We start from the raw sequence: 26,117 nt of genomic DNA on the forward strand, positions 1-26,117 counted from the left end.
CTGAGGGTGCACTCTATCCCACTGTCCATGTTGCCGACAAAGATGTTGAACAGGGCCGGGCCCAGCACGGACCCCTGAGGGACGCCACTCGTGACCGGTCTCCACATGAACATTGAGCCATTGACCACCACTCTCTGAGTGCGGCCATCCAGCCAACTCCTTATCCACCGAGTGGTCCATCCATCAAACCCATGCCTCTCTAGTTTAGAGAGAAGGATGTCGTGCGGGACAGTGTCAAATGCCTTGCACAAGTCCAGGTAGATGATATCCGTTGCCCGTCCCTTGTCCACCAATGCTGTTACCCCGTCATAGAAGGCCACCAAATTGGTCAGGCACGATCTGCCCTTGGTGAAGCCATGTTGGCTGTCACCAACCACCTCCTTGCTCACCATGTGCCTTAGCATGGTTTCCAGGAGAATCTGCTCCATGACCTTGCCAGGCACGGAGGTGAGGCTGACCGGCCTGTAGTTGCCCGGGTCTTCCTTGTTCCCCTTTTTAAAAATGGGGATTATGTTTCCTCTCTTCCAGTCATCGGGGACCTCACCAGACCGCCACGATTTCTCAAATATGATGGCCAGCGGCTTGGCAACTTCATCCGCCAGTTCCCTCAGGACGCGCGGATGGATCTCATCAGGCCCCATGGACTTGTGCACCTTCAAGTTCCTTAAATGATCTCGAACCTGCTCTTCGAGCACTGTGGGCGGTTCTTCATTCTTGCAGTCCCTGCCTGTGCCTTCCACAGCTTGGGTGGGGAGACAAGAGTTCTTATCAGTGAAGACTGAGGCAAAAAAGTCATTGAGTACCTCAGCCTTCTCCACATCCCGGGTAACCACGACACCCGTTACCTTCCGGAGGGGGCCTACATTCTCCTTGGATTTTCTTTTGTCCCCTACATACCTGTAAAAGCTTTTCTTGTTACTTTTTATATCCCTGTCCAGATTCGATTCCATCAGGGCTTTAGCCTTCCTCACCCTATCCCTGGCCGCTCGCACAGTCACTCGGTAGTCCTCCCAGGCTACCTGTCCCAGCTTCCACCCTCTATAGGCTTTCCTATGGAGAACACAAACATGGTATATGTCCCAAGTGGTATTCATATTCATTGTCATATTCTGTTTATGCTGGTTTTGGAGACATAGTTATACTGTGTCAGACCAAAAGTCTTTCTATATTAGTATCTTGACTTCAGTAACAGTAAAGAGAATAGCAAGGAGGAATATAAGCAAAACAAAGTCTCTGTTGTGATACTTGATTCTCCAGCTATTTGAGGCTTAAGTATCTCCTGAGCCAGAGCGTCTTAACTGAAGATATTCAGTTTCTCTTGTGAGAGTGTCTTATCTCTGAGAATATTCAGCCTTTGGCATCTGCAATCTTGTGGTAGTGAGTTCCACAGTTTAGGTCTTCACTGTATTTACATCACTTTAAAAGAAGTCCAAATCAGTCTTACTCTTTTCTGCTTCCTTGTATTGCCTGTATTAAGTCAGTAAATAATTATAACCCTATGCTACTCAAGCTTACAGAGTCCCACCCCCTTTTAGATACTTAAGGGTTACTGAGCAGAACGCAAATAATTACATCCTCTCTCAAAAGTAGTAGAAAGGCTCTGATAGAGGCATGAAGCAGCAAGGGGTGGTGTTCTGTTTTTATTTAGTGGGGGTGGGGGCTACAGTGGCAGCTTCTGTAAGAAGCTGCTACAAGTTTCCCCTTTGTCCAGTGGACTCAGCTGGGCCTAGGGTAGACCCGCTGCTGGCCAAGGCCAAGCCCATTGGTAGCAGAATGTTCCCTGATGACACCTCTGCAATAATGTATTTAAGAAGGAGAAAAACAGGAAGAAAAAGAAGAGAAGATGCGAAGAAGCTGGAGCTGGGGAAGAGATGGGGAGGTGCGAGCCTTGTGGGCCTTGCAGGCCTCACCCTTTGGCCTCCCACCAGGCGGCCGACTGGGCCTGACTCGGCCCAGCCCAGCTGCAAGAAGTGGAGAGGAGATGAGATGTGAAGAGATCCTGAGAGGCGTCTGCCTGAGCCTGATTGTGAAGAATTTCTTGTGAGAGGAACGGCTGCAGATGCCAAGGTCAGTGAAGAAGGAGGGGGAGCAGTAATGCTGCTCTGGGCAGAAATTGCCCTGCAGCCCGTGGTGCAGCCCATGGTGGAGCAGGCTGTCCCCCTGCAGCTCATGGAGGCCCACGAAGGAGCAAAGATCCACCTGCAGCCCATGGAGGACCCCATGCTGGGGCAGGCGGAGGCCTGAAGGAGGCTGTGGCCCACTGGGGCAGTTGTTCTGGAGGGACTGCACCCCGTGGAAGAAATGACCCACGCCGGAGCAGTTTCACGAAGGACTGTACCCTGTGGGAGGGACCCCATGATGGAGCAGGGGTGGAATGTGAGGAGTTCTTCCCCCAAGAAAGAAGGAGTGGTGTAAAACAATGTGTGATAAACTGACCATAACCCCCATTCCCTTTTCCCCCCTGTGCTGCTCGGAGAGGGAAGGAGGTAGAGATAATGTTAAGCCCAGGAAGAGGGAGGGGTGGGGGGAAGTTACCTTGTTCTCTTTTTGATTATTCTTTTTTGGTTTTAATAATAAACAAATAGTTTTCCCCAAGTCGAGTCTGTTTTGCCCCTAACAGTAACTTTAAGGATTTCTCCCTGTTCCTGTCTCAAACCTTGAGCATTTTTTCTTATATTATCTCTCTCTGTTCTCTCAGAGGGTGGGGGGAGGGAGAGCGAGACTGTGTAGTTTGAATGGCACTAAATTATGACAGGTGGGGAGAACTGTTGCATGGGTTAAGCACCGTGTGATAACAGTATCTGGTGTTTTGCAATGGGTTCTTGCACAAGAACAGACTGAAGGCAAGGTAATGGAAATAACTTTCCAAAGAGCCTGTGGAATTTGCTGTTAAAAAAAAGTGTGAAGTCAGGAGCTTAACAGAGTTTTGAAAGGTCTAGGCATTAATGTGGAAAACACAGTCCAAGTCATAAAAGGAAGAGACTAATGGGAAAGAATAGTCTAAGGATACATAGCCTCCTGCTGCAAGGCAGAAGCTCGATCTACCAACAGAAAGTCACCAGACGCATCCTCCTGGGCAGGCTGCTTCACATAAAGCCTCAGCAGAGCTCCTAGGAGACACAGATCATTGGCAGGTTGGGTCAGATCATTTTACTTTGTGCTGTGACCTGTAGAGTACCCAGTACTAAACTCATCCAGAGGCAGAAGTGTGCATGCTCATTGGGAACTACACTAGACTCAGAAGCCAGGATTAGAAATGGAAGGAATAATATATGTGAAAGTGTCAAATCTTTGCTCAGAATACAGTATTTCTGGCAACATGGATGTCTCCTGTGCCAAGTCTGTTTTTGTAGATGACAAATGACTCAGATACCGTTTGGAGGGGCTCTGAAAGTGAAGGTGACTATTTCAGGCTGCTAGTGGAGGTTGTGTTTCACCAAGCACTTGCAAGGTACTCAAAGCAATAACTTTTCTGCAGTGGAGAATCATAGAATCATAGAATGGTTAGAGTTGGAAGGGACCTTCAAAGGTCATCTAGTCCAACCCCCCTGCAAGGAGCAGGGACATCCCCGACTAGATCAGGTTGCTCAGAGCCTCATCCAGCCTGGCCTTGAACGTTTCCAGGGATGGGGCTTCCACCACCTCTCTGGGCAACCTGTTCCAGTGTTCTATAACTCGCATTGTAAAAAATTTTTTCCTAATTTCCAATCTAAATCTACCCCCCTCTGTTTTAAAACCATTACTCCTTGTCTTATTGCAACAGGCCCTACTAAACAGCCTCTTCCCATCTTTCTTGTAGGCCCCCTTGAGGTACTGGAAGACCGCTATCAGGTCTCCCCGGAGCCTCCTCTTCTCCAGGCTGAACTGCCCCAACTCTCTCAGCCTGTCCTCATAGGAAAGGTGCTCCAGCCCTCTTATCATCTTCGTGGCCCTCCTCTGGACCCTCTCCAACTGGTCCATGTCCTTCTTGTGTTGGGGGCTCCAGAACTGGACACAGTACTCCAGATGGGGTGCCCTGCTCACCAGGGCAGAGTAGAGGGGCAGAATCACCTCCCTCGACCTGCTGGCCACGCTTCTCTTGATGCAGCTCAGGATGCGGTTGGCCTTCTGGGCCGCAAGGGTGCATTGCCGGCTCATGTTGAGCTTCTCGTCCACCAGCACTCCCAAGTCCTTCTTCTCAGGGCTGCTCTCCATCCATTCTCCGCCCAGCCTGTATTTGTGCTTGGGATTGCCACAACCCAGGTGCAGGACCTTGCACTTGGCCTGGTTGAACTTCATGAGGTTGGCACGGGCCCACCTCTCCAGCCTGTCCAGGTCCCTCTGGATGGCATCCCTCCCTTCCAGCGTGTCGACGGCACCACACAACTTGGTGTCATCGGCAAACTTGCTGAGGGTGCACTGTACCCCGCTGTCCATGTCGCCGACAAAGATGTTGAACAGGGCCCGGCCCAACACGGACCCCTGGGGGACACCACACATGACAAGTCTCCACCTGGACACTGAGCCGTTGACCACCACTCTCTGAGTGCGGCCATCCAGCCAACTCCTTATCCACCGAGTTGTCTGTCCATCAAACCCATGCCTCTCTAGTTTAGAGAGAAGGATGTCGTGTGGGACAGTGTCAGAAGCTTTGCACAAGTCCAGGTAGATGATATCCGTTGCTCGTCCCTTGTCCACTGATGCTGTTACCCCGTCATAGAAGGCCACCAAATTGGTCAGGCATGATCTGCCCTTGGTGAAGCCATGTTGGCTGTCACCAACCACCTCCTTGCTCACCATGTGCCTTAGCATAGTTTTCAGGAGAATCTGCTCCATGACCTTGCCAGGCACAGAGGTGAGGCTGACCGGCCTGTAGTTGCCCGGGTCTTCCTTGTTCCCCTTTTTCTAAATGGGGGTTATGTTCCCTTTCTTCCAGTCATCGGGGACCTCACCAGACCACCACGGTTTCTCAAATATGATGGCCAGTGGCTTGGCAACTTCATCCGCCACTTCCCTCAGGACCCGCAGATGGATCTCATCAGGTCCCATGGACTTGTGCACCTTTAAGTTCCTCAGATGATCTCTTCGAGTACAGTGGGCGGTTCTTCATCCTTGCAGTCCCTGTTTGCGCCTTCTACAGCTTGGGTGGTGGGACAAGAGCCCTTATTGGTGAAGACTGAGGCAAAAAAGTCATTGAGTTCCTCAGCCTTCTCTATGTCCTGGGTAACCAGGACACCAGTTTCCTTCTGGAAGGGGCCTACGTTCTCCTTGGACTTTCTTTTGTCCCCTACATACCCATACTGCACTTCTGCTGCTGCATGACTTTGGGCATGAGACATAAAAGAGGTTTTGCAACTTGTCTCTAGCACTAGCTGTGCCACTTCACTTTTTTCCCCTATTTTCCCTCCACTCTGACTTTGATAAAGCACCTCCTTTTGCAGAAGTGACCAAATAAAAGTCCTTCGCCATATAAGCAAATGGCATACGGTCTCCTTGCCCAAGATCACAAAAGAACATTAGGAAAGCCAAGATGCTCCAGAAAGAGGGAGAAAAATGGACCGTCTGACTTAGTAAAAACCAAGCTGCCACTGCCAGAGACTAATGAACAGTTTGCTGGCTTCAACTTCTTTGATGATTAAACACCGTCTCCTGTTCCCGTCATTCTTGGGAAAGAAATTAAAGGACAAAGTAGTCCTCAAGTATGTTTCATTTTAAGGAGGGGGTAGGGGAAATAAGAGGAATTATTTTTAAGGGGAGGAGACAGGATGTGCTTGCAATCAGTTGGAAAGAATTGGAGCAGTGTAAAATGTACAGGACAATACATGGAGGACAGAGGAAGACTGCCGCGGTTCTTCCTTAGCAAGCTCATTTAATAAAACTACTTGGCCCTCATAAGGGCTTGTCCATTTCCACACAGATAAATCAATGGGTCTCAGACCTTAACAAGCACCAGTTAGTCTGACAGAAGTAAATACTCTTTCCAGCTCTAAGACAGCACAAAGTCTGTTCAGACTCTCACCTTTGCTTAGGGCAGGAGGCAGCAGCTCTTGTACTTACTATACTTTTCATGTGGCAAGTATTCTGCCAAAGTGCTGCTTTTAATTTCTCTTTTGGTGCAAGCTAGTGCCCAGTTTACAAGTCTGAAGCTCTGTATGACAACTGTTATACATAAAGTGACAAGCATTCTAGATATTGCCTTTCTCCCTACGTTTCAATTTAGTGGGTGAGAAAGCCACAATCTCTTTCCACCTCTCGTGTTTTTGAATAATCAGATGTCAGCACTGACTCAGAGATCAGGAAGAGCACCTTCCACCTGCAATCTCTCTACCATTAATGCAAGGGGACAGGAACGGTTGGCTCCTAGGATATGCTCTATGCCCTTCTGTGCTGCAGGTCTTTGTGCTCTTGAACTCATTTTCTTTAGGACTTGAGAAGTACTTTGCATGGAGAAGTTTCCCTCACTAATCTGATCTATTTTTGTAGTAATTTGCATGTGTTTAATTGCTGAATGCGTGTCCAGAAACTGGGACAGATATCAGCTATATCCTCAACAACTAGAGGTGTGCAAGTAAAGTGTCACTTCATTGTCCTATTTCTCTCCTGCCATGCACTATCCCTGCAGCACCTGGATTGCTGCTGGTCCTGCAGGTGTGAGATAGAGGACATATCTAGCTGGGTCCTAAGCCAAAAGAGCATTGATCTGCCCATAACAAGGCTTTCAGATGTCTGAGTCTGTGTATCAATGCTCTATCCAAGCAAGAGGCAGTACCATATGTCATCTGCTTAACAACCCCAGTCGTGCTGGAAGCAGAGGTCAAGAGGAGAAAGCCAAAACTGATGGGCTCAGGGATGAGCATCAACTGCTCTCACATGCGAAACAGCAACCTTGTTCAGTGTTACAGGCAGCAATCCCAAAATCACCACCTGCAGCATGACATCTTCCTCGGGCAAGCTCTTAGGAAACAATGCCAGGCAGTTTCTGTCCTTAAGCCATAAAATCTGTGAGCTACTGCATACCGTTTCTGCCGGTCTGGTCTCCTCACTCAGTTAGCCATGAGCTGGGCAAAACCCAAAGCCAATTCTACCCTCAAAAGCAGGACTGTTTGACCTTCCCCTTTCTGCATCATCATTAGCTTTCACTCCAGACCTCATAATAACCTGAGAAATTGCCTTTTCCAGAGAGGAACCACTCTGGTCAAACTGATTTTTGATTCCTATACCTTCCCATGCCAAACCAGCACAGAAGGGCACGCTTTGTCCAGACAGCCAACTAAGGCCAGAGAAGCAAGGTCACACATTAAGTTCAGAAAAAGGTGATGTGTGAATTTGACCAGTTTTCAGGCAGAAAGTCAAAGGGATTGTGCTTACACTATCTTCTCACTGATAGATGGGCTGGGAACAGGTAATGACTCCTTGCAGTACCTGGAGAGATAAAACAGGTAAGATACTCACTTAAACAAGGAAGGAGCTCAGGCAGCAAGTCCTCAACTGAGTGATTTCTGCCAGGAAAATGGCAAGTTAGAGGGTGAGTGGCTTGAGGTAGTGCAAGGAGGGCAGCAAGCTGACCCTCCCTCCATGAGAAGTATGATGCTTTTTTCCTAAGTGAAGTCTGTCCCAGGAATGACATGGGTCCCAGACAGTGCTGGTAACATGGATTCTTCCACCTCCTGGAGACTCATAAAGGCTTATTGCTTATATCTGTGTTCTGCTAGTGCATCAGATGTCTCCAAATGGCTTCATCAAGCCTTCTCAAATCCCTTCTCTCTCTTACCACATTTACTCAAGGCAAAATCTTAACTTAGCCCCTTTTGTTGATTCTCTTAACCTCCTTCTAGGTATGCACTAAGTCAGCCATTACCACAGTGTGAGACACACAAACATTAATGCACTATCTCTGTGGAGTCTCAGAGAAGTGTTACGATCATGCGTTGCATAGCTGTAAAGGGAGTCTTATTACAGCAAGCTTTCTGGTTGGAAGTACTTGATAATATAAAACAGATTATGCTGCCATAGGCTTCTGTTGATCCATGACAGGAAAACATGGTGCTTTCAGAAAGGCCGCCTTCCACTGTTTGCCTGCACTAATCTAGTATGCTACACAACTGCTTTCTGCACACTCATAAGCCGTGAGACAGTGCCGGTGCCTGTATCCCACCTCTTCTCCTCTCCTTTCCCACCTATCTTCTCCCAACTCATCTTTTTGTACTTTCCCGGCACTGCCCTTACTGCCTTACAACATGTGTTGCCAGTGTCCTCCTGCATACACATATGGGCATATAAAATATACAGCCATTAAATCTCAAAAATGTTTTTAATAATAACTTTTTTGTTTAATTAAACATGCAACGACTAGCCTATTAGAGTAAATTACATTTGAGTGAGGCTTTTGAATATTGACTAGTGAAGATATCTGTTTCTAAAGCCCTCAGAAGGATGGGGGAAGAAAACTGGATTATGTCAAGGGAAAGGTGATGCTGGAAGACCAGCGATGCTCCCTAAACCTTTTCAAAGGGGCTTCACAGCCTCTGCATGTATCCTCAGAGAATTTTCACCTTGTAGTGACTTTCTTACCTCTTGCTTGCTGAGAGATGCTCACTTCAAGTACTTAAAACTCAATAGGCTTTCTAACAGGAGCAACCTGGTAACAGAAAAAAATGTAATTTCTCCAAAACATTCCCAGAACTGTTCACTCTTTTGTACCCTTTTTTTTTATATTTAAATGAAAAATCCTCTTCACTTTGCCAAGAGTTTTACTGGACACCAATCTAGTCAGACTCTACCCCAAGCAGGAAAGGTTCTGCAGCCCTCCACATAGACACTGACTAGTAGAGATCATGGGGGAAAAAAAGGCTGGAGGAATGCAAAATAAAAGCAGTTAAGTAGCCCATTGGATTTAGGTACTCTAGCAAACACCTCTGGGTATCAATTTCAGCTCACTCACGGTTAATTCTGTAGGAGACTGGGCAGTTTTACCTATGCCTCATTTTGTCTTATCTGTAAAAATAAGACACTGATGCTAACTTGCCTCCATGCTGCAGTTTGGGATCCCCACATCGGTAGGCAAGTGTTAAGTGTGTAATGAACGGAAATAACTTTTTTTCCCTGGGGAAAAAAAAAAATTAAATAGAGCTTGTAATTCCCTGTGGTGGTCAAGGCCACCAATGCAGTTTGGGGCTGCATAGGTAGGGAATCATGTTATGAATGAAGCAATATTACTACTTTACGTGGCAGACTAAAATGCTGTATATACAACTTTGAGCACTAAAACCATTAGACTCTGTGCAGCAGTATCAAGGCACACAGTGCATTAAAGACACTGTTTTAACTTAGAGAAGGAAGGTTTGATACTCCAGATTCACAAAACTACCACAAAGATGTCATTTTCCAGGAGGTAGGCAGAGGCAATCAAATTCTTTAAATGTTAGTTGTCTTACACCATGTCCTGAGCCTCAACTAGGCTGGCACAGGTTGGCTTGACCAAAAGATTAGAATGGTGTTTATTTCCTGTAGAAAGCAAAGTTTGATAATGTAGGAAGGATAGAATAATAGAATAATTCAGATTGGAAAAAGACCTTTAAGATTATCAAGTCCAGTCGTTAACCTGGCACTGCCAAATCCACCACTAAACCATGTCCCTGTGTGCCACATGTGCACGTCTTTTAAATACCTCCAGGAATGACAACTCAACCACTTCCCTGGGCAGCCTGTTCGATTGCTTGACAACACTTTCAGTGATGAAATTTTTCCTAATATCCAATCTAAACCTCCCCTAGTGCAACCTGAGGCTGTTTCCTCTTGTCCTGTCACTTGTTAGTGGGGAGAAGAGACCGACACCCACTTCGCTATTATCTCCTTTCATTGTAGAGAGCAGTAAGTTCTCCCCTCAGCCTCCTTTTCTGCAAGCTAGAGAACTCCAGTTCCCTCAGCCGCTCCTCATAAGACTTGTGCTCTAGGCCCTTGATCAGGTTTGTTGCTCTACTTTGGATACGCTCCAGCACCTCAATGTCTTTCTTGCAGTGAGGGACACAGTATTCAAGGTGTGGTCTCACCAGTGCTGAGTACAGGGGGACCATCACTTCCCAAGTCCTGCTCGCCACAGTGTTTCTGATTCAAGCCAGGATGCTATTGGCCTTCTTGGCCACCTGAACACACTGCCGGCTCATATTCAGCCAGCCGTTGACCAACATCTCCAGGTCCTTTTCGGCCGGGCAGCTTTCCAGCCACTCTTCCCCAAGCCTGTAGTGTTACATGGGGTTGTTGTGACCCAAGTCCAGGACCCAGCACTCAGCCTTGTTGAACCTCATACAATTGGCCTTGACCCATCGATCCAGCCTGTCCAGAGCCCTCTGGGGCTTTCTACCCTCAGGCAATCAACACTCCTGTGCAACTTGGTGTCACCTGCAAACTTACTGAGGATGCACTCAATCCCTCTGTCCAGATCATTGATAAAGATATTAAACAGAACTGGCCCCAATACTGAGCACTGGGGAACACTGCTTGTGACCAGCCACCAACTGGATTTAACTCCATTCACCACAACTACTTGGGCTCAGCCATCCAGCCAGTTTTTACCCAGCAAAGAGTACACACATCCAAGCTACGAGCAGCCAGTTTCTCCAGGAGAATGCTGTGGGAAATGGTGTGAAAGGCTTTAGTAAAGTCTAGGTAGACAACATCCACAACCTTTCCCTCATCCACTAAGTGGGTCACCTTGTTGTAGTAGGAGAGCAGGTTAATCAAGCAGGATAACTTGAAGTAAGGAGATAAGATGGTGAAATGCAAAGAAGCAAAACATATTTCTGGCAATAGGGTTCAGTTAGGTCAAGGGCGGTCTCCGAAGGGTAGAGGATGACAGCCCTGTGGTTTGAAAAACAAAGTCTACTTTTCAAGAAGCCCAAGCAAACTGGATGCAAACTATTGCACTTGAAAACCCTAAGACTCTTGCACACAGAGACCCAGTTCTATATCTGGGATCACTACTTCTACATATGAATATTCTGCATAGCTGTATCTGTGGCCCCTAAGCTGACAAACTCTGTAGAAGTCATTAGAGAAAAGCACTAGCAATCAACTATCTCAACTGCGATGTGAACAGAGCACTGTATAGTCTTGCTGGGACAACCAAAAAGTACAGGGCTATCAACTGATCTGTTCCAGGAAACAATTTCTACTGTCAAGGGTACTGACCAGACAGTGTATCATCTTGGATTTAGTCTACCTCTGCCTCCATCCATGGGTTAGTCTGCCCTTGGTTATGCCAGGGTAAAGCCAAGGGAACCAGTCCAGGCTGACACCAGCAGCAGTGCACACAATACAGCTCATACTATCATTCTTCCACTTTAGCAATCCAACTCTTGGCTGCAGGATCATAAACCTGATGGACGGGTGCAGTGTAGTTAATTGACAATAGCATTCAAAATGCAGCTGTATGAAACACTCTGGATTCTGCTGAGCAAGTCGAGCTTGTTACAGGATGCATGAAGAAAATGGAGATTTCAGCAGGCTGTGGAGGTCCACAAGCAAGCAGACTTTGGCTTCATGGCCAACTGGATGGCGGAGAATGAGCTGCAGTCTCTGTCCATGCTGAGTGAGTGCTCTCTGCAGTACTAGGACCAACAGTCCTGGAGCCAAGGAGCTCTATTTGCAGAGCTGGCTGAAAGTTATTGGCAGGGAGCCCATGTGAGCTCAGTAAAGAAAGTATCCAGATAATAAAAATACCCAAAGGCACTGTTTAATTTTTCTGAGGGGTCTGATACAGCTAGTAATATTGAAAGGGAACTGAAATCTTGCAGAAGAGCAGAGGACAAAGCTATCCGTCAGGAGGAGTGGAACATAAGGCACCTGCTAGGTCCAATGGCTCACAGCCTGCACAGCTAAATACATGACACTCATTTATGGGGGGAACAGCTGGAAAGGAAGAAGGTTTGTGTTCAGGAACTAGACTGGGACTCAGGAAAACTAGGCTTGGACAGAAGCTTGTGTATTGTAAAACCTCAAGTCCCCTTGAATCTTAGCTGCAAACTCTTGATAGATAAAAGGGTCAATACTTTGTGTGTCCATGACCGAGGAATGCATCACAGGGGACGGACAGGGAGATACAAGCCACAGGCTGCCTTTCCCTGCAGTTACACTGAAGTTGAAGCAGATACTGTGGTACCAGGTTGCTGCAGTGCAAGCTGGAGATGAGGTCCAACCTGTGAGCAGTGATCATGTTTTAGGTTTGCTTCCCTCTTCAGCAGAGCCTCAGATAGGAGCTCAGTGCACCCTGCAAAGAGGGGTCACAGGGTGCATAAGAGTGCATACTCCAGCCTGGTGACTTTACATGGCAGAATAAAATGCTATATATACAACTTTCAGCACTAAAACCATTAGACTCTGTGCAGCAGTATCAAGGCACACAGTGCATTAAAGACACTGTTTTAGCTTAGAGAAGGAAGGTTTGATACTCCAGATTCACAAAACTACCACAAAGATGTCATTTTCCAGGAGGTAGGCAGAGGCAATCAAATTCTTTAAATGTTAGTTGTCTTACACCATGTCCTGAGCCTCAACTAGGCTGGCATAGATTGGCACAGTTGGAGACCAGCTGTGCATAGCTTGCAGCCAGGGACATGGAAAGGGGTCAGTGGATCTTGCCTTTTTCTCCCTTCTCTGCCATTTTTCTGGCTGAAGCTGGCCTGAGACTCCACCTGTGTCAGGGCAGCAGGGACTGCCCACATTTCATCCCACATGCGTGCATGCTCTCCTTCCCCCTGATGATCCGTTTTGTCTAACTAGAGGACCTTTCTGGACCTCCAAACAGCTCAGCAGATCCTCTTCCTTCTACCATCCGTTTTCCTTGAATGTTCATTTTTCTCTGTAGCCTAGCAACTCAGCACAGACTCAGAATATTAACAACTCCTGTCCCCACACATGATCTTCTCCAGAGGCCTGAAAAATTTGATAGCAGAAAGGCTGAGAGGGGTAGGAGCAAGCATGAGAGATGTAGGGAGCATGCAAGGAACCTCTACCAGCATTCAGAAACATCAAAGCTATTCAGCTGTCGTATCTGCCGCCTTCACTTAACATGTACATAACATATAGAGCTATATATAGCCCCATTTATTTACATATTCAAATAGCAACACAACACGCAAGCACTTGTATTTGGATCTAGGTTCTATATTGAGGTGCTGACACTCTTGCGCACATATAGTCTCTATTGCTAGATGCTTTAAACATATATATGACAGGATGTCAGAAGGTCAGATTCTCAAGATCTAATTTGGTTTTCAATCAAACCAGATGAAGCTTTCACTTGTGGGAAGATACTTTAGCATTCTGCAGTAATCCTCTCCAATGCTGCAGCATTGCTATTGAAACAGGTGGCAGTTGCTCTCAAATACAGACAGCTTTTTAATATATATATTAAATATATATATATATAAAGGCTGTGGGAGTTCTGCCTGTGTAAAAACCTGAATAAAAATTTAAGGAAGAAAAAAAAAAAAACCCAAAAACCACGGCATTTTTATCCCAGGCAAAGTTTTCTGCAATAGCAATTCTAACTGCTACAGGAATGCTGGGGTGTAAGCTGAAGTGGTTCATACCACCACCACAGAACATTGTCATGTTCAGATCTAAAGATAACTCGGCTGATACAGGAACAGATGAAGCACTGCAATACATAGCACTGTTCAGCTGAAGGCACGCTGCAGACTATATAGCCGTGGACTGTCATCCTCTCCAACATGACTTCTCTCCTGCCATGGGGTGGAGTCACCTACGAAATGCAGAGTGAACTTGGCCTCTTCATTGAGAGCACAGAAATGTTCTCATTTGGGAAATCACCTAGTGAGCAAAACATATGAACTCTGTTTCTCAGTACTGGAGGAGCGTTGACTCAGCCCTCCTGAGGCTTGAACTTGTGATACTGGAGGACTTGCAGAGCTGCTCCTTAGGGATAACAGCATCACAAAAAGATGTATGGGGGGAATAATTTGCAAAAAGCATTGCCACCACATTTTATTCATGCTGCAAAACCCAAGGTCTAGGCTAGAAGTCAGCTAGTCTACCCAACAGCTTTCCCATAACCAAGAATTTCCAGTTACGTAGACAAAGAGCTTTCTGCAAACTCTCCCATTGAAATATCATGGGAATGCTACAAGATCCCTAGGAAGAAACAAGCATGGTAGAATAGAAAGCATCAGAGGCATAGAGTGATTCTCTAGTCCAGCAGTTCACAGTCTTTCTTCAACTGAGAGCTTGTTTCAGCAAGGTTTTCACAGTTCACCATCTACTGATCTATGTACATGGAAAATCATGCAATTCAGCTAACAAAAATATTTCATTCAGGGATGTCATTAATGTGCAAAACATCAGAGCCCTTCAGCACAATCACAGAAGACCCTTTTATCGGGGAAGTGATAATGCTGTCCCTTCTCACATGAGGACACCTCCAGGCAGTACAGTGGCAGGGACCTGGCAGGACTGCTGCGTTACTAGGTTGCTCTCTGCTACACATGCACTGAGTCCTTGAGATCTTTGCCTAAGAAGGAATTGCTGGTGTGTTGTGCAGATCCTAGCTTTCAGCTGGCCATGGTATTGGAAGAGACTGTGTCATGATCTTTCGCAACTTGACTCTAAGATGTGGTGAATTTACTGGTCTGTCTCTGCAGTCAAGCAACACCAGGACCAAGGGCATAGGGAGAATTTTGTCATGGGAATGGGATAATCTGTGAAATATTATGGAAGATAGATAAGATTTTTCCTTTCTACAAGTTGTCATAAATACAGTAAATTTTGACATATGAGTCACACTGACCTATTTTCTAGTTTTTAAGCTGGGACAATCTCTTTGCAACCGATTTTGAGAACCAATGAATGGGGAGTACTTCAGGTCCCTTCACAAGTTTGCTTTATTCTTAACTATTTTGTTGAAAACCCCTACCCTTTTGTGGAAGGATCATCCCTGTCTTTCGGGCAGAAAGCATACAACTGTGTGTTTAAACTTGAGCATCTACTTCCCGCTACCATCACATTGCAGAGCACCCCTGAGGCCAGATGCTCTACTTGTCCTCATGCGCTACCTGAGTCCAAAGGATCTTTCAGCACAATCGGTGGGATTTCAGTTAAAGAAAAGTATAATCTGGTGTGAGTAGAAATCCACATCTGATTCTTGACTTTTTAGACTGTATTAGTGCTGGTGAAATTTACCCTGAGCCTCAGCAGTCACAGGATATCACCACTGTAAGGACTGACAAAGTAACCTTCAATCTAGCAGATGAGACAGATGAGATGCATCCCTGCCATCTGCTTTGTTGCAAAGATGTTTCTAGGAGTTCAGTAGACTTCTACTCTTACCATCTATCTAGACAGGCCACAGAGCAGGCAGTTGTACCTCCTGCCTGCTAAAGAGACCAGCTCAAAGCTGGTATGTCTAGAGTGGTTTGGAGGCTACTTCTATCCTGCTACAGCTATCTTTTATTTCTCCAAAAATCCCTTTAGCAGAAGGAAAAAGCATCCAGATGCTGTTGCTTTCCTCCAGCTAGCCAAGTGGTTGCGTGTTTATGCACAAGCTACATCCTGTTGCTGGAGAAGCAGAGACGTGAGAAGGCCACCAAGGTGACTATGCATAACTGACGGCAGTGTGCATAGGACACTGCATACAACTATTGTGCAGGACTGTCCTTTGCATCCCCTGGTGACTATCCCCTTCAGGAAAATGCTACTTCACATGTACAGAACTGCCACTGTTTGATTTCCCAAGCAAACAGCCATCCAGTGCATTGCAGCCCTGCACATCAGCACTTCAATAGACAATAGCTGCATGACATAAGTTGTACTGAAACAATCATCGGCAGAGGAAGGCACAGGCACCTGCTAGCTCTGAAGAAACCTTCCGTCTCAGCTGCGTGTTTGTAATACCTTACTTTGGTTTAAATCACAGCACACAGAAGCCCCTAGCATGTGAAAAAGGCACATAACCCCTATCTGTCCAGGCCAGCACAGAGCCTGGGGATATCTAACTCAAAGTCTGAGCTGTACCATTCCTGCCATGCCACACTGGTAGGATCTGGCCGTTCTCCGGCACCAAGGCCCTACAGCAACCTCTGCTACCTGCAACTCTAACATCCCAGGAGTCTACAGCAATCCAACAGGACCACAGCCTCTGCAGTACCATTACAGCACACCATTAGCTCAGCATCAAAGCTGCCTCTTAGTTTTACCATATTTTGGCAGTCTTCAATATTCAGCAGTCTTAAATACCAAGATGTAATGCATACAAACACATTCAGTTCAGATACCACAGCGTCACAGGGCTGGAGATACCTTAGGCTACAGGGAAACATTTACAACACTTGGAGTGTCATGTCGTACTTGTATCTCATAGCATATAACTCCAGAAACCTCTGACTGTAGGATTTAAATGCTTTAACCTTTGCTTTTTAAAAATCTTTGAATACCCAGGGACATAGAATAGACTGACTGGGAAATATCTGTATGTCATTTCTCCACTGAAAAGAGATAGTAACAAAACAGAACACTTTCAGTTAAGAATAAGAAAAATGCTAATATATTTGAAGAGAACATATGGCAGCATAAGGCACAGTATAATAGTAGAAACTTCATCTTAAAAATCTTGGTTTTTAAAGCTCAAGACATCTATACCAAAGGAAAGTCCTTTTCAGGGGCATATTGCAGCAAAGTTGTTTCTGTCCGTTACTGCAAGTATACAGAGAATCTGCTGAGGGTCCTCAAAGGCTACTGCTAAAGTTGCATCAGCCCTGAGGAAACCAGAGTTTTGCATACATAATTTGACTGTCAGAACAGTTCAAGAATGGATTGGACATTATGCATACAGATCAGCAATCCCACATGGATATACATTTTCCTGCCTTTCCCTTCCCCTTTCCTGAAAGGGCCCAAAGGTCAGAGCTCTGACCGTACAGCCTAAGAGGCTGCTGTGTTTTGTCCCAAAGAAAGCCTCTTGTACAGACCCTAGCCACCCATACCGCCTTCTTCCATCACCTACATCCAGCATACAGCAGAGTCAAGCACATGTATTACTGTGCAGAGGTTACACTGAAATTCAGATTCAAGTAGTCAGTGCATATTCATATTCCAGTGGAAACAGAACTGCAAAGCCTGGTCAGCACAGATTCCACTACAAAGGCTATTTCAAGCACGCCTAATAGACAGAAAATTTGACGTAGTGAGAAGAGTGATGTCTCACTGATGATGGCGTAACAGGTTGTACGATGAACTGTCCTCATCAGGAACACCCTTATACACCATCTGATCCACATTCTTTTGGGTTAAAAGCCAATTTAAAACCCTTGCAGCTCATCGCTGTCTTGGGACATGCTTTACATCTCTCTTGAACACGGAAAACTTCTTTGCCAAACAGGACAGGTTGTTTTTCAAGCAGGCTTTGGGAAGTTGGGAAATAACAGATGTGATGTTTTCTTCTATAACCCCCAAGAGATCCAGTGCGGTGTGCCAGTGTGAGTGCAGTCACTGACAAGACAGCAGCGGGGCAACAGGTGATTCAGGAATAGGGAGCAGGAGGCAATGAAGCGAAGCATCAAGGTCAACTTTGCCAAGCATCCTGCACCAACTTCTAACCTGTCTGCACTGCAGACCGTGCCCCAGTAAAAGGTATTGCCTATCCCACAGGCATCATTCCTTTAACAGGTATATTCCTGCAAACATTTCTATTTGGAAGCCTTATTTCTTACACTAACCCTCTACAACAATCCTCTTGTAACTTTTCAACTTGTCATCAGGTTTATAAAACTTTAAAGCTAGTGCTATAACAAACTGAAACAATGTTATTGCAGATGTAGGAGAGCATCTTGGGATGAATAAATTATAGGAGCCACAAAGAAATCACAACTATAACGGCTGGATGCGCCGAGCTTTCTACGGTGTGCAGATACACAGGAGGGAGCAGGTTTAGGACTGCACAGATCATAGGGCAGGAAAATTGAAGCGTTATGAAGGGTAACCATCTCTTATTTCAAATGCATAAAAAACTTCAGGTTGTTTTCCGTATTGAAATAGTTCATTAATGCTTGAAGGGAGTCTGAACTGTCTGGTACAAGAAAAATATGTCCCCAAAGATTATCTAGGGAGAGAGAAGGCTACAGTTCAAAGAATTAGCCTCTAGTCCCACCACGCAGCAGGTACGATATGCTCTGGACAGGCCAGTTCTCAGCTGTCTGTTGAAAGAACATGCAGGAGCAGGGAAAGACTTCCAGCTCCTTCTGAACCCATTGGTACTGGATACCATCAGAACTGGATCCACCAAAGCAGGTTGGTTGAACCAGATCATTAAGTTGATAGTGACTTTGGGCAGCATCCAGGCCACGTACCACAAGGTCAGAAAACTGCATGCTGCTTCAGCCGCAGAGTGGCTTGAGCTCCACACTGCCAGTGCTCTTCATTCTCCTGGGTCAGAAGTACTGCTGGACTCCTCCGTAACTTGGGTACCATACTAAGAGGTCTGAACATGGCACTGTCCAAGTATCACTATACACCAATAAGCATCTATATATACCTGCATGTTGTTCCGTGCTTACTGCAATTCCAACACCTGTAGCAAAATGGCGTTTACCAGACTTATGCAACCAACTTATGCAACCCATTTCCTTTAAGGAGAACTAGGAGATCCAGTCTTTCTGTTCTTTGCAGATCATCTGAGATACTGAACGTCATTATGAAGGCATTCCTCCGTTCAGCCTTTAAATCCCCAACTTGCAAATTTGTACAGGATATGAAAAGACTCCAGCTAGGCCTTTCATCTTCATGGATCAGCACTTCCCAGAGGGTCTGCCAGTCAAATGTGCCCTCCCCAATACCTATTTGCCCTGGCCCCTGGCATCCTTTCCCAGGCATTTCAGTTAATGTTACTGATCTTGGCTCGGTAAGTGATCTTTCTAATCACCGACAAGCACAGGGGCTGCAGCTCAACATTGCTTAGTAGGGCTAAGAGGAGTACACAGTAATAAAGCATTACTCTAGCGAGTGAGCTTGAAAATATGGCTGACCACACACAGGCAGCAGCTGCAATGAACAAGAAGGTGCCATTGTTATAAAATACAAACTGTAGTTTTTGTCCCTCATCATTGGGAGGTCATTACAAAGCCGGCACTGTACCTATGAATATTCTGCATTCTGGCATGACTCCATCTTCTGAGCTGTACCATGGCAGAGTAACTGGGCATGACCCTCAAGGAAATGGAGATGCATTAACTTTGTATAGCAAGGCACCAGGGAACACATAGCATGTACAGGCAGCTGCAAAGCATTATGTCTATCAGAGCGTCTGGGAACTTCCAGCATAAAGACATAACTGTGTTGCCTTTGCAGAGAGCCCTGTATCCTCCAGGTTTGAAATGTCACCACATCATCATTTTGGGAATACTGTTCCCATGGGAGTGAAGGCAAGGAGTGCCCCTTAGATCACGAGTGGAGCTGTATTTCTCCACAGCACTGCATCCAGCTGGACTCCTGTGGAAAACAACTTTTTTGAATCATGCAACAGCTAGTCACTGACAGCACTTGTTCCCCACCATTACCAGCCAGCAGTCACCAAGAGTCCCAGGGAAAGGCATGGAAGAGCTGGGGGTTCTCCTCAGCCTGCCCAGCCCCAGCACCAGGGCTGTTGTTCCAGAAAGGATGTCTGAGGATTAATTAATTATCCTACAAGGGGCAGTAAGTAATAACACTCCTGTGGAACAATAGAAGCTATTTGGTTGTCATGACAACCCAGCTTCACTTGTGTGCCTTTAATTTATTCATTGCACAGTCCCTTTCCCAATCACACACGATGCCAAAAAATGCTTTGTTTTTCTTGCCAGTATCCATGTCCAGAGCAAGGGTAATACACAGCCCCTTCCCCGGGGCATCTGTCACACAGAAGAATTATGCACATAAAATCCCTTCAGCCTGGAAACTTACATCACATGAGAACTTTTCTGCTCCCTAAATGTTTGTTCTTCAAGACAATTTTGGTTTTTTTAACCCATTTTTGAAGCTGCCTCACCATGGTGCTTATAGATCTTGATCTTGAGTAGGTTCTTACATGTAGCAACTTTGTCCCCCATTCCTCTCTCTGCACCCAACATATGTAGGGAGGATGGGCAGAAGATTATACTTGTCCTCAAGGGGGCCTACAAGAAAGATGGGGAAAGGCTGTTTAGTAGGGCCTGTTGCAATAGGACGAGGGGTAATGGTTTTAAAATAGAGGGCGGTAGATTTAGATTGGAAATTAGGAAAAAATTTTTTACGATGCGAGTTATAGAACACTAGAACAGGTTGCCCAGAAAGGTGGTGGAGGCCCCATCCCTGGAAACGTTCAAGGCCAGGCTGGATGAGGCTCTGAGCAACCTGATCTAGTCAGGGATGTACCTGATCTAATCAGGGATGTCCCTGCTCCTTGCAGGGGTGTTGGACTAGATGACCTTTGAAGGTCCCTTCCAACCCTAACCATTCTATGATTCTATGATTCTATGATTGTCAAGTTAAACAGAGAGCAGGAGGGATAATTGAAAGCCTAGAAGTGACATGCCTTCACAGTATCAACAGGAGCGTGGCACAGACAGTGCCTGGTGCCCAGCCTGATTACAGTCGTGCCACAGTCATCAAAACACTCAATGTCCATCAACGGTGCTGCCCAAATTCTGAAAGATCCAGAGCAGCATGTGGGTGAAGGTCCATGCCAGGAAACCTGCTCTCCCATGCACCCCACAGAGATATTACTGCTGCTGTTTCTCTCCAGCCCCGAGCATACACATTTGCCCCTGCCATCCTGCAGTGGAGGGAAGCACGTGTTCACTGGACATGGGAATGCATCGCATTCACATGGCAGGGGTTGAAAAGTGTTGCTAAAAGAATGGCTACTAGCCTAGAACGCAGCATGCCTGACCACAGCTGCTCACAACAGGTGTATGACAAAGCACTCAATCAGCCTTTATAGTTCATGGACAGATCTCCAGCCTCTGCAGTGCTCAGCTATCTTCTCAGGTCTACAGAGGAGGATCAGAGCAGTTGTTACAGGTAAGCTCAGAATCAAATCCCTCACTCCCTCCCAGTTATGTTTGCGCAAGCTGGGGTCTTAAGGTACAGGTCCAGACCCCAAATTTTTGATGCTGGCTCTAGTAGGGAGAGTGACAGCTGGTTCACCACATAGGAAAATTCAGGTCCAAGTTGAAACCGGAGGAGGAGATGATGCAAAGTTGAGCTCTGCCCTGACAGACAAGATACATGGAACTAGGTTAAGCCATCTGGCTCTTCTAAGTTGAGCCTAACCTCAAGCGCAGCTACCCAATGCAATGGGAACATAGGACTGTACCTGAATTTCTGACTCTACACACTGTCCAGTGCCTTTGTTACTAGACTGAGGTGTAACATGCCATGCAGATAATTACAGTAATAGTGGGATGATAGCAGAGAGTCTGCAAAAGAAATTGTTTCATCTGAGAACATGAAGGTTCATGGTTGTCCCTTCACCCTGGGTCGTATTAACATATGTGTTCAGGATTTCCAAGCAGTTTGGAAACCAAAATGACTAGTCAGATTGTCTCACCTCCCCTCCTCCCGCCATGCAACAGAAGAATAACTGGTGGGCCAGAGAAACAGGGCAGGAGAGTCCAGAAGCAGATAAATAGGACAGGAGCATTGGGAAACCAAGTTTTTAATTGACTTGAACAGCAAGAGCTTTACACTGGCCTAGGATTCTCCTGCATAGGTCAGGAACCAAGGAACAGGACAGCTTCTGCCAGGAGGTCCCCACCAGCCTTCCACTCCACTCAGCCTCTTGGAAAGGAGAGGAGTTTGGTGCAAAAGCCTCTGGGCAGGAGGGAGGAAGGCAAAGTTAGGCAATGATCAGCACAATCCGTGTCCTCTGCTGGGTGCTAAGGGCTTCTGGGAGACAGATAGCACAGGCCTGGATGTGTACCCAAACTATGATGAAAATAATTAACAAATTTCACTCCAAACCATTGCTATCTGAGCAGATAATTTTTTTCTTCTCAGTGTTATGAAAAGCTCTGGTCTAGCAATGCCACCCAAAACCAGATTTCCATTAGATGCCTCCCTTTCCAGTACAGACCTCCAAAGAAATGCCAAATTACCACCAGCAAACATGAAAAGCCACTGACAGTTTTTCAACTTGGCAGGCATGGGCTGACTGTAAAGCCACCACTGCCTTTTTGTCAACCAAAAAAATACAATTCACATCTACTGTTTTAAGGCATAAACATTAAAGGCTTAGAGAGGTGGCTGTGCAACCAGCACAGAAATATAAGAGATGAGAATCTACTCTGGGTAAGATGCCACTAGCTCCAGAGATGCCAGGAGAGATCCTCTGTCCACATGTTTACAGGTAGCACCAGGGATACTTCAGTGTGCCGATACAGACACTCACTAACCCTACTAGAATTTACCCAGTGACACAGGCCCCTCATTGAGTGGAAGGAGCAAAGATCAGCCTGAAAGCAGTATGCTGAGAAAGACATTTGAGCCCCTCTCATTTCCTATGGCCCAGTTAAGTGTTTGATTTTCTTTTTCATCACCCTACATGTGGAGAAATCATCCTTGAATTCCTTAAGCTTTAGTGAGGAAGAATTCTGCCTTAAATCAAAGTTCTCATCACTCATCAAAATTCTGTGTCCAAAGCAGAAGAAAAAAAAAATACTTCCTCAGTACCAGACAAACGTCACTCTTCCTCCAGCAACTTAGCTGCAGGGAAGGTCTGGAGTAGGAAGTGAAGGAAGAAGGGGCGTGACTACCCTGCTTTTCAGAAGTGCACCCTGAGATCTCAGGCGGCTCCAAGGAGCCATTGTGTTGGAGGTACATCTCAACCAGAAAATAGAAGAACAGTTTGTTAGGCTTTTTTTTTTTTTCCTTTCTTTCTTTCCAGACTTACCATGTTGACTTCAGAGATCTGGTCAATGCTGGAGATATGGATGCTCATTCCCACTGTGACAGGGTTACCTGAAACACAAATGGACTGGGTTAGGACCATACTGAAGCCCTCCTCCCTTACCTGCTATTAAAGAATTGCCTAGAAATGCATGGATATGATTTGAAGCAGCCTTACATTTCCCAAGTATCAAGGATTTACAAGTGTCATGTTCAAATGATCAGAGAAGAGTAGATTTCTCTGACTCCCAGCCTTACAGACTCACCCCTAGGAGCAGTGCAGCCTAAGCTTGATTCTTTAATTCCTGGAAGTTAATTACCCCCTAGTTATGCAATTATCTCTGGTTATTCCAAATAATGCCTTCAGAGACCATCACTAGGCTCCCAGTGGGCTTGCATAAGGTGTTACTGATTGACCATACAAAGACCATAGCAATCAAGCCCATACAATACATGGGCAGGGAAGATGATACTCCAGCTCACTCCTCCATCACTCTGTCAGCTCTGAATGCTCAGCCTGAAAACCCCAAGTGAATTTTAATACCCAAGATACCAGACAAGTACAGGAACCAGATCTATAAAGTAAGAAAGCAGTATTTGTATAGTGGCTTTTCAGAGAAGGGCAGCGTTTGGATTAGAGAACAGATTCCCCATTTTACCGTGGGCATCAGAGCACACGTCACCTGTCACCCTACATCCTCTTGCCTGCAGCCACAGAGCTGTGGTAGACATCACAGGTGCACAGGTTTGCTGGGAAATTCAAATATTGCCGTACCCAATGACCAAGCTACCCGCACACCACAGTAAGTGCCACTGACTGCGGCATGCAAGAGGAACTTGTGAAGAAATACCACACAAGGGCAGTTACAGCCAGACCTGTTGCCCTCTCTTGGCCAAGTGCAGCAAGAGCTGTATTACCACTTCCCACAAACCTGTAGAGTCAGGGCAGAAACCAGCCATTTCAGCCAATTCTTCTGGATGTGTGGGCATCCCAGCTAGATCCAAACTCATACCCAGTTCTGCCTGAGCCCCTCTGACTAGCAGCTCCCACAGCCATGCGACAGGACAGCCCTTTCAGAGGATTTAAGCCACATAGAATAATTTGCAGAGATACAAACATCTGCTACCAAAACGAGAAAAAAAAAACCTCCCGTAGCTTGAGATGGGGTTTCTGAGTGCTGCTCCTCTCCTGTCATCCCCACAGCCCCAAAGCCAGAGCACAAACCCAATCCTACCTCAAGGAAAGCCCCTCTTTTCGTATGTGCGAGGTGAAAAATGATTCCTTGCAATGCAGTACTGGAAAGGGAATGGCAAGCAGTTATGCCACTCAAGGTATTAACTCTTCCATGGACTCATTAGTAGATCTAAGTGCTAAATATTTACAGATAATAATGAAATGGCTTAGAAAGTAATTAGGAGATTGGGGGAGAGGGGAGAACCACACAACTGGAAATGAAGTGATTTTTTAATTATGTGTTACCAGAAGTAGGGAAGTAGTGTCATTAGGGCTGCCTCGTGATTGGGTGTACTGTTAACCGAGACCCTCTGCTGCAAATTAAGCGGCATTATCCTTTAATGGAATATGAACAACATTGAAAACATCAGAATCAACAACTGTAATTAAGCCCTGCTATGCAAATCTCCTTAAAGTGGCAGTGCTCTTCTCCAGCACTTCTGGCTCAGTCAGGGGTGCCGGAGGCAGGGGTGCACAGGAGACCTTGCAGAGCCTTTGAAAATCCCTACACAGACACACTCCTAGCCACATCTTTGCTGTACTGCTAGGTTCATCTTTCACAAGGGAAACCGGTAGGAAAATAACCAAGAGTCACGCTGGGGAGAGACGATTCTCCTGCAACCTCCAGAAGATGACAGTGGCACAGGAAAGCTTTTAAGAAGCTTCATTTTGATAGTTTGTCTTATGTTCTCAAATCAGGGCATTTTGATAGAAGCCATTGCAGGAGGAGGAAGTCACTGCTGCCCTGAGGATCTTACAGATTAACTGGTTACAGGAGGAAAGACGCGGCCACGCACAGGGCTGCAGCAGAGCTTGGGGCAAGCCAGCTGCCGACTCCTGAGCCTTTCTGCTGTGCATGGTTGTTTCCTCCAAGAGTTGCCTTACTGCCTGCTTTGCTTCCAGTCTGCCACCACCGGTACTTGTGCCACTGTGGTTGTGTGTTCCCTCCTTCCTCAGTGCAAAAAGTGGTTCTTCCCCACCTTGCTGTGTAGGAGACCCACTGAAACCAGCAGGCTGGGTGGTTATAGCAGGGGAGCACTGACAGTGGTGATATACAAATATTTGTCAAATACAGATTCTATTCAATCTAATCTATCTGTCTAGACATTTGTGCTGTGTTCATCACCATGGTATCTGAGCGCTTGAGGTCATGCAGTGACTCAGTGTCAGAGCCATGGATAAGATCCAGACCTCCCAACTCCCAGCTCCAAGACGAACACTGGAGTGGAGATGAGCCACACTGCTCCCCGTCAGCCTGGGTTCAGCTGCTGTACGCAGTCAGCAATGTTCCTCTTGGCCACTTTGAGCACTGCCAAGACCTCTACACCCCATCTATCATGGCAAATGGGAGGCTCCACTGCCCACTCACAACCCCCGGGGTGTGTGCCCATCTACCCCCAGGCAGAAGTGTGTGATTGTCATACAAAGATGAAGGTATGCAAAGTCCTGCCTTTACTGGACCCACTCTTAGCTTGATCACAGAGAAGCCATTTCACCTTCTCCATCCCTGTTGTGAAGACTGGCTCGCAGTCTCCTCAGGACAGGTATGCAAGAGCACGGACACAGCCAACAGAAAAAGCACGCCCTACCTCTTACTGCAGCCCAACGAAAAACGACCAGCTGGTGTCAAACATTCAGGCTGTAAATAGTACACAAAACAAACAAAGGACATAAATTCTGCCAATGTTAATAGCTTCAGGCAAGAGGGATACAAAAGTAGGGTATTTAAAATATGCGATAATGTCATCTGTAAATTTGTCCAAAAAGGCAGAACACTGCATTTGTGGATCTGAGACAAGGCAAAAGAAGCAAACCTGATACTAAAGGTCTATGCTTTTATCTGTGCCTTACCAATGGGTGCAAAAAGAATAGACCTTTTCCCCTTAAAGAAAAAGACTATGCCTAGAAAAAATTTGTAGGCAAGATTATGAGTGAGGGAATGTGAGAAATTTTGCCACTTTCACCAGCGAACAGCACCCTCACACATCCCTGTTTC

General features: G+C 46.2%; 1 protein-coding gene across 3 annotated transcripts in view; it reads right to left on the bottom strand.

The window, feature by feature from the left end:
* The window catches only part of LOC104476614 (gamma-aminobutyric acid receptor subunit beta-4), an 80,288-nt gene that overhangs the window by 30,640 nt on the left and 23,531 nt on the right, over positions 1-26,117 (bottom strand). For all 3 annotated transcript variants that reach the window (XM_086756367.1, XM_086756368.1, XM_086756366.1), the window contains exon 3: positions 22,892-22,959. In XM_086756367.1, coding sequence (XP_086612493.1) covers positions 22,892-22,959 — 68 coding nt within the window. The remainder of the gene's footprint in view (positions 1-22,891; positions 22,960-26,117) is intronic.

This window comes from Chlamydotis macqueenii, chromosome 11, assembly GCF_036417535.1.
Source record: "Chlamydotis macqueenii isolate bChlMac1 chromosome 11, bChlMac1.mat, whole genome shotgun sequence".
NCBI lineage: Eukaryota > Metazoa > Chordata > Aves > Otidiformes > Otididae > Chlamydotis > Chlamydotis macqueenii.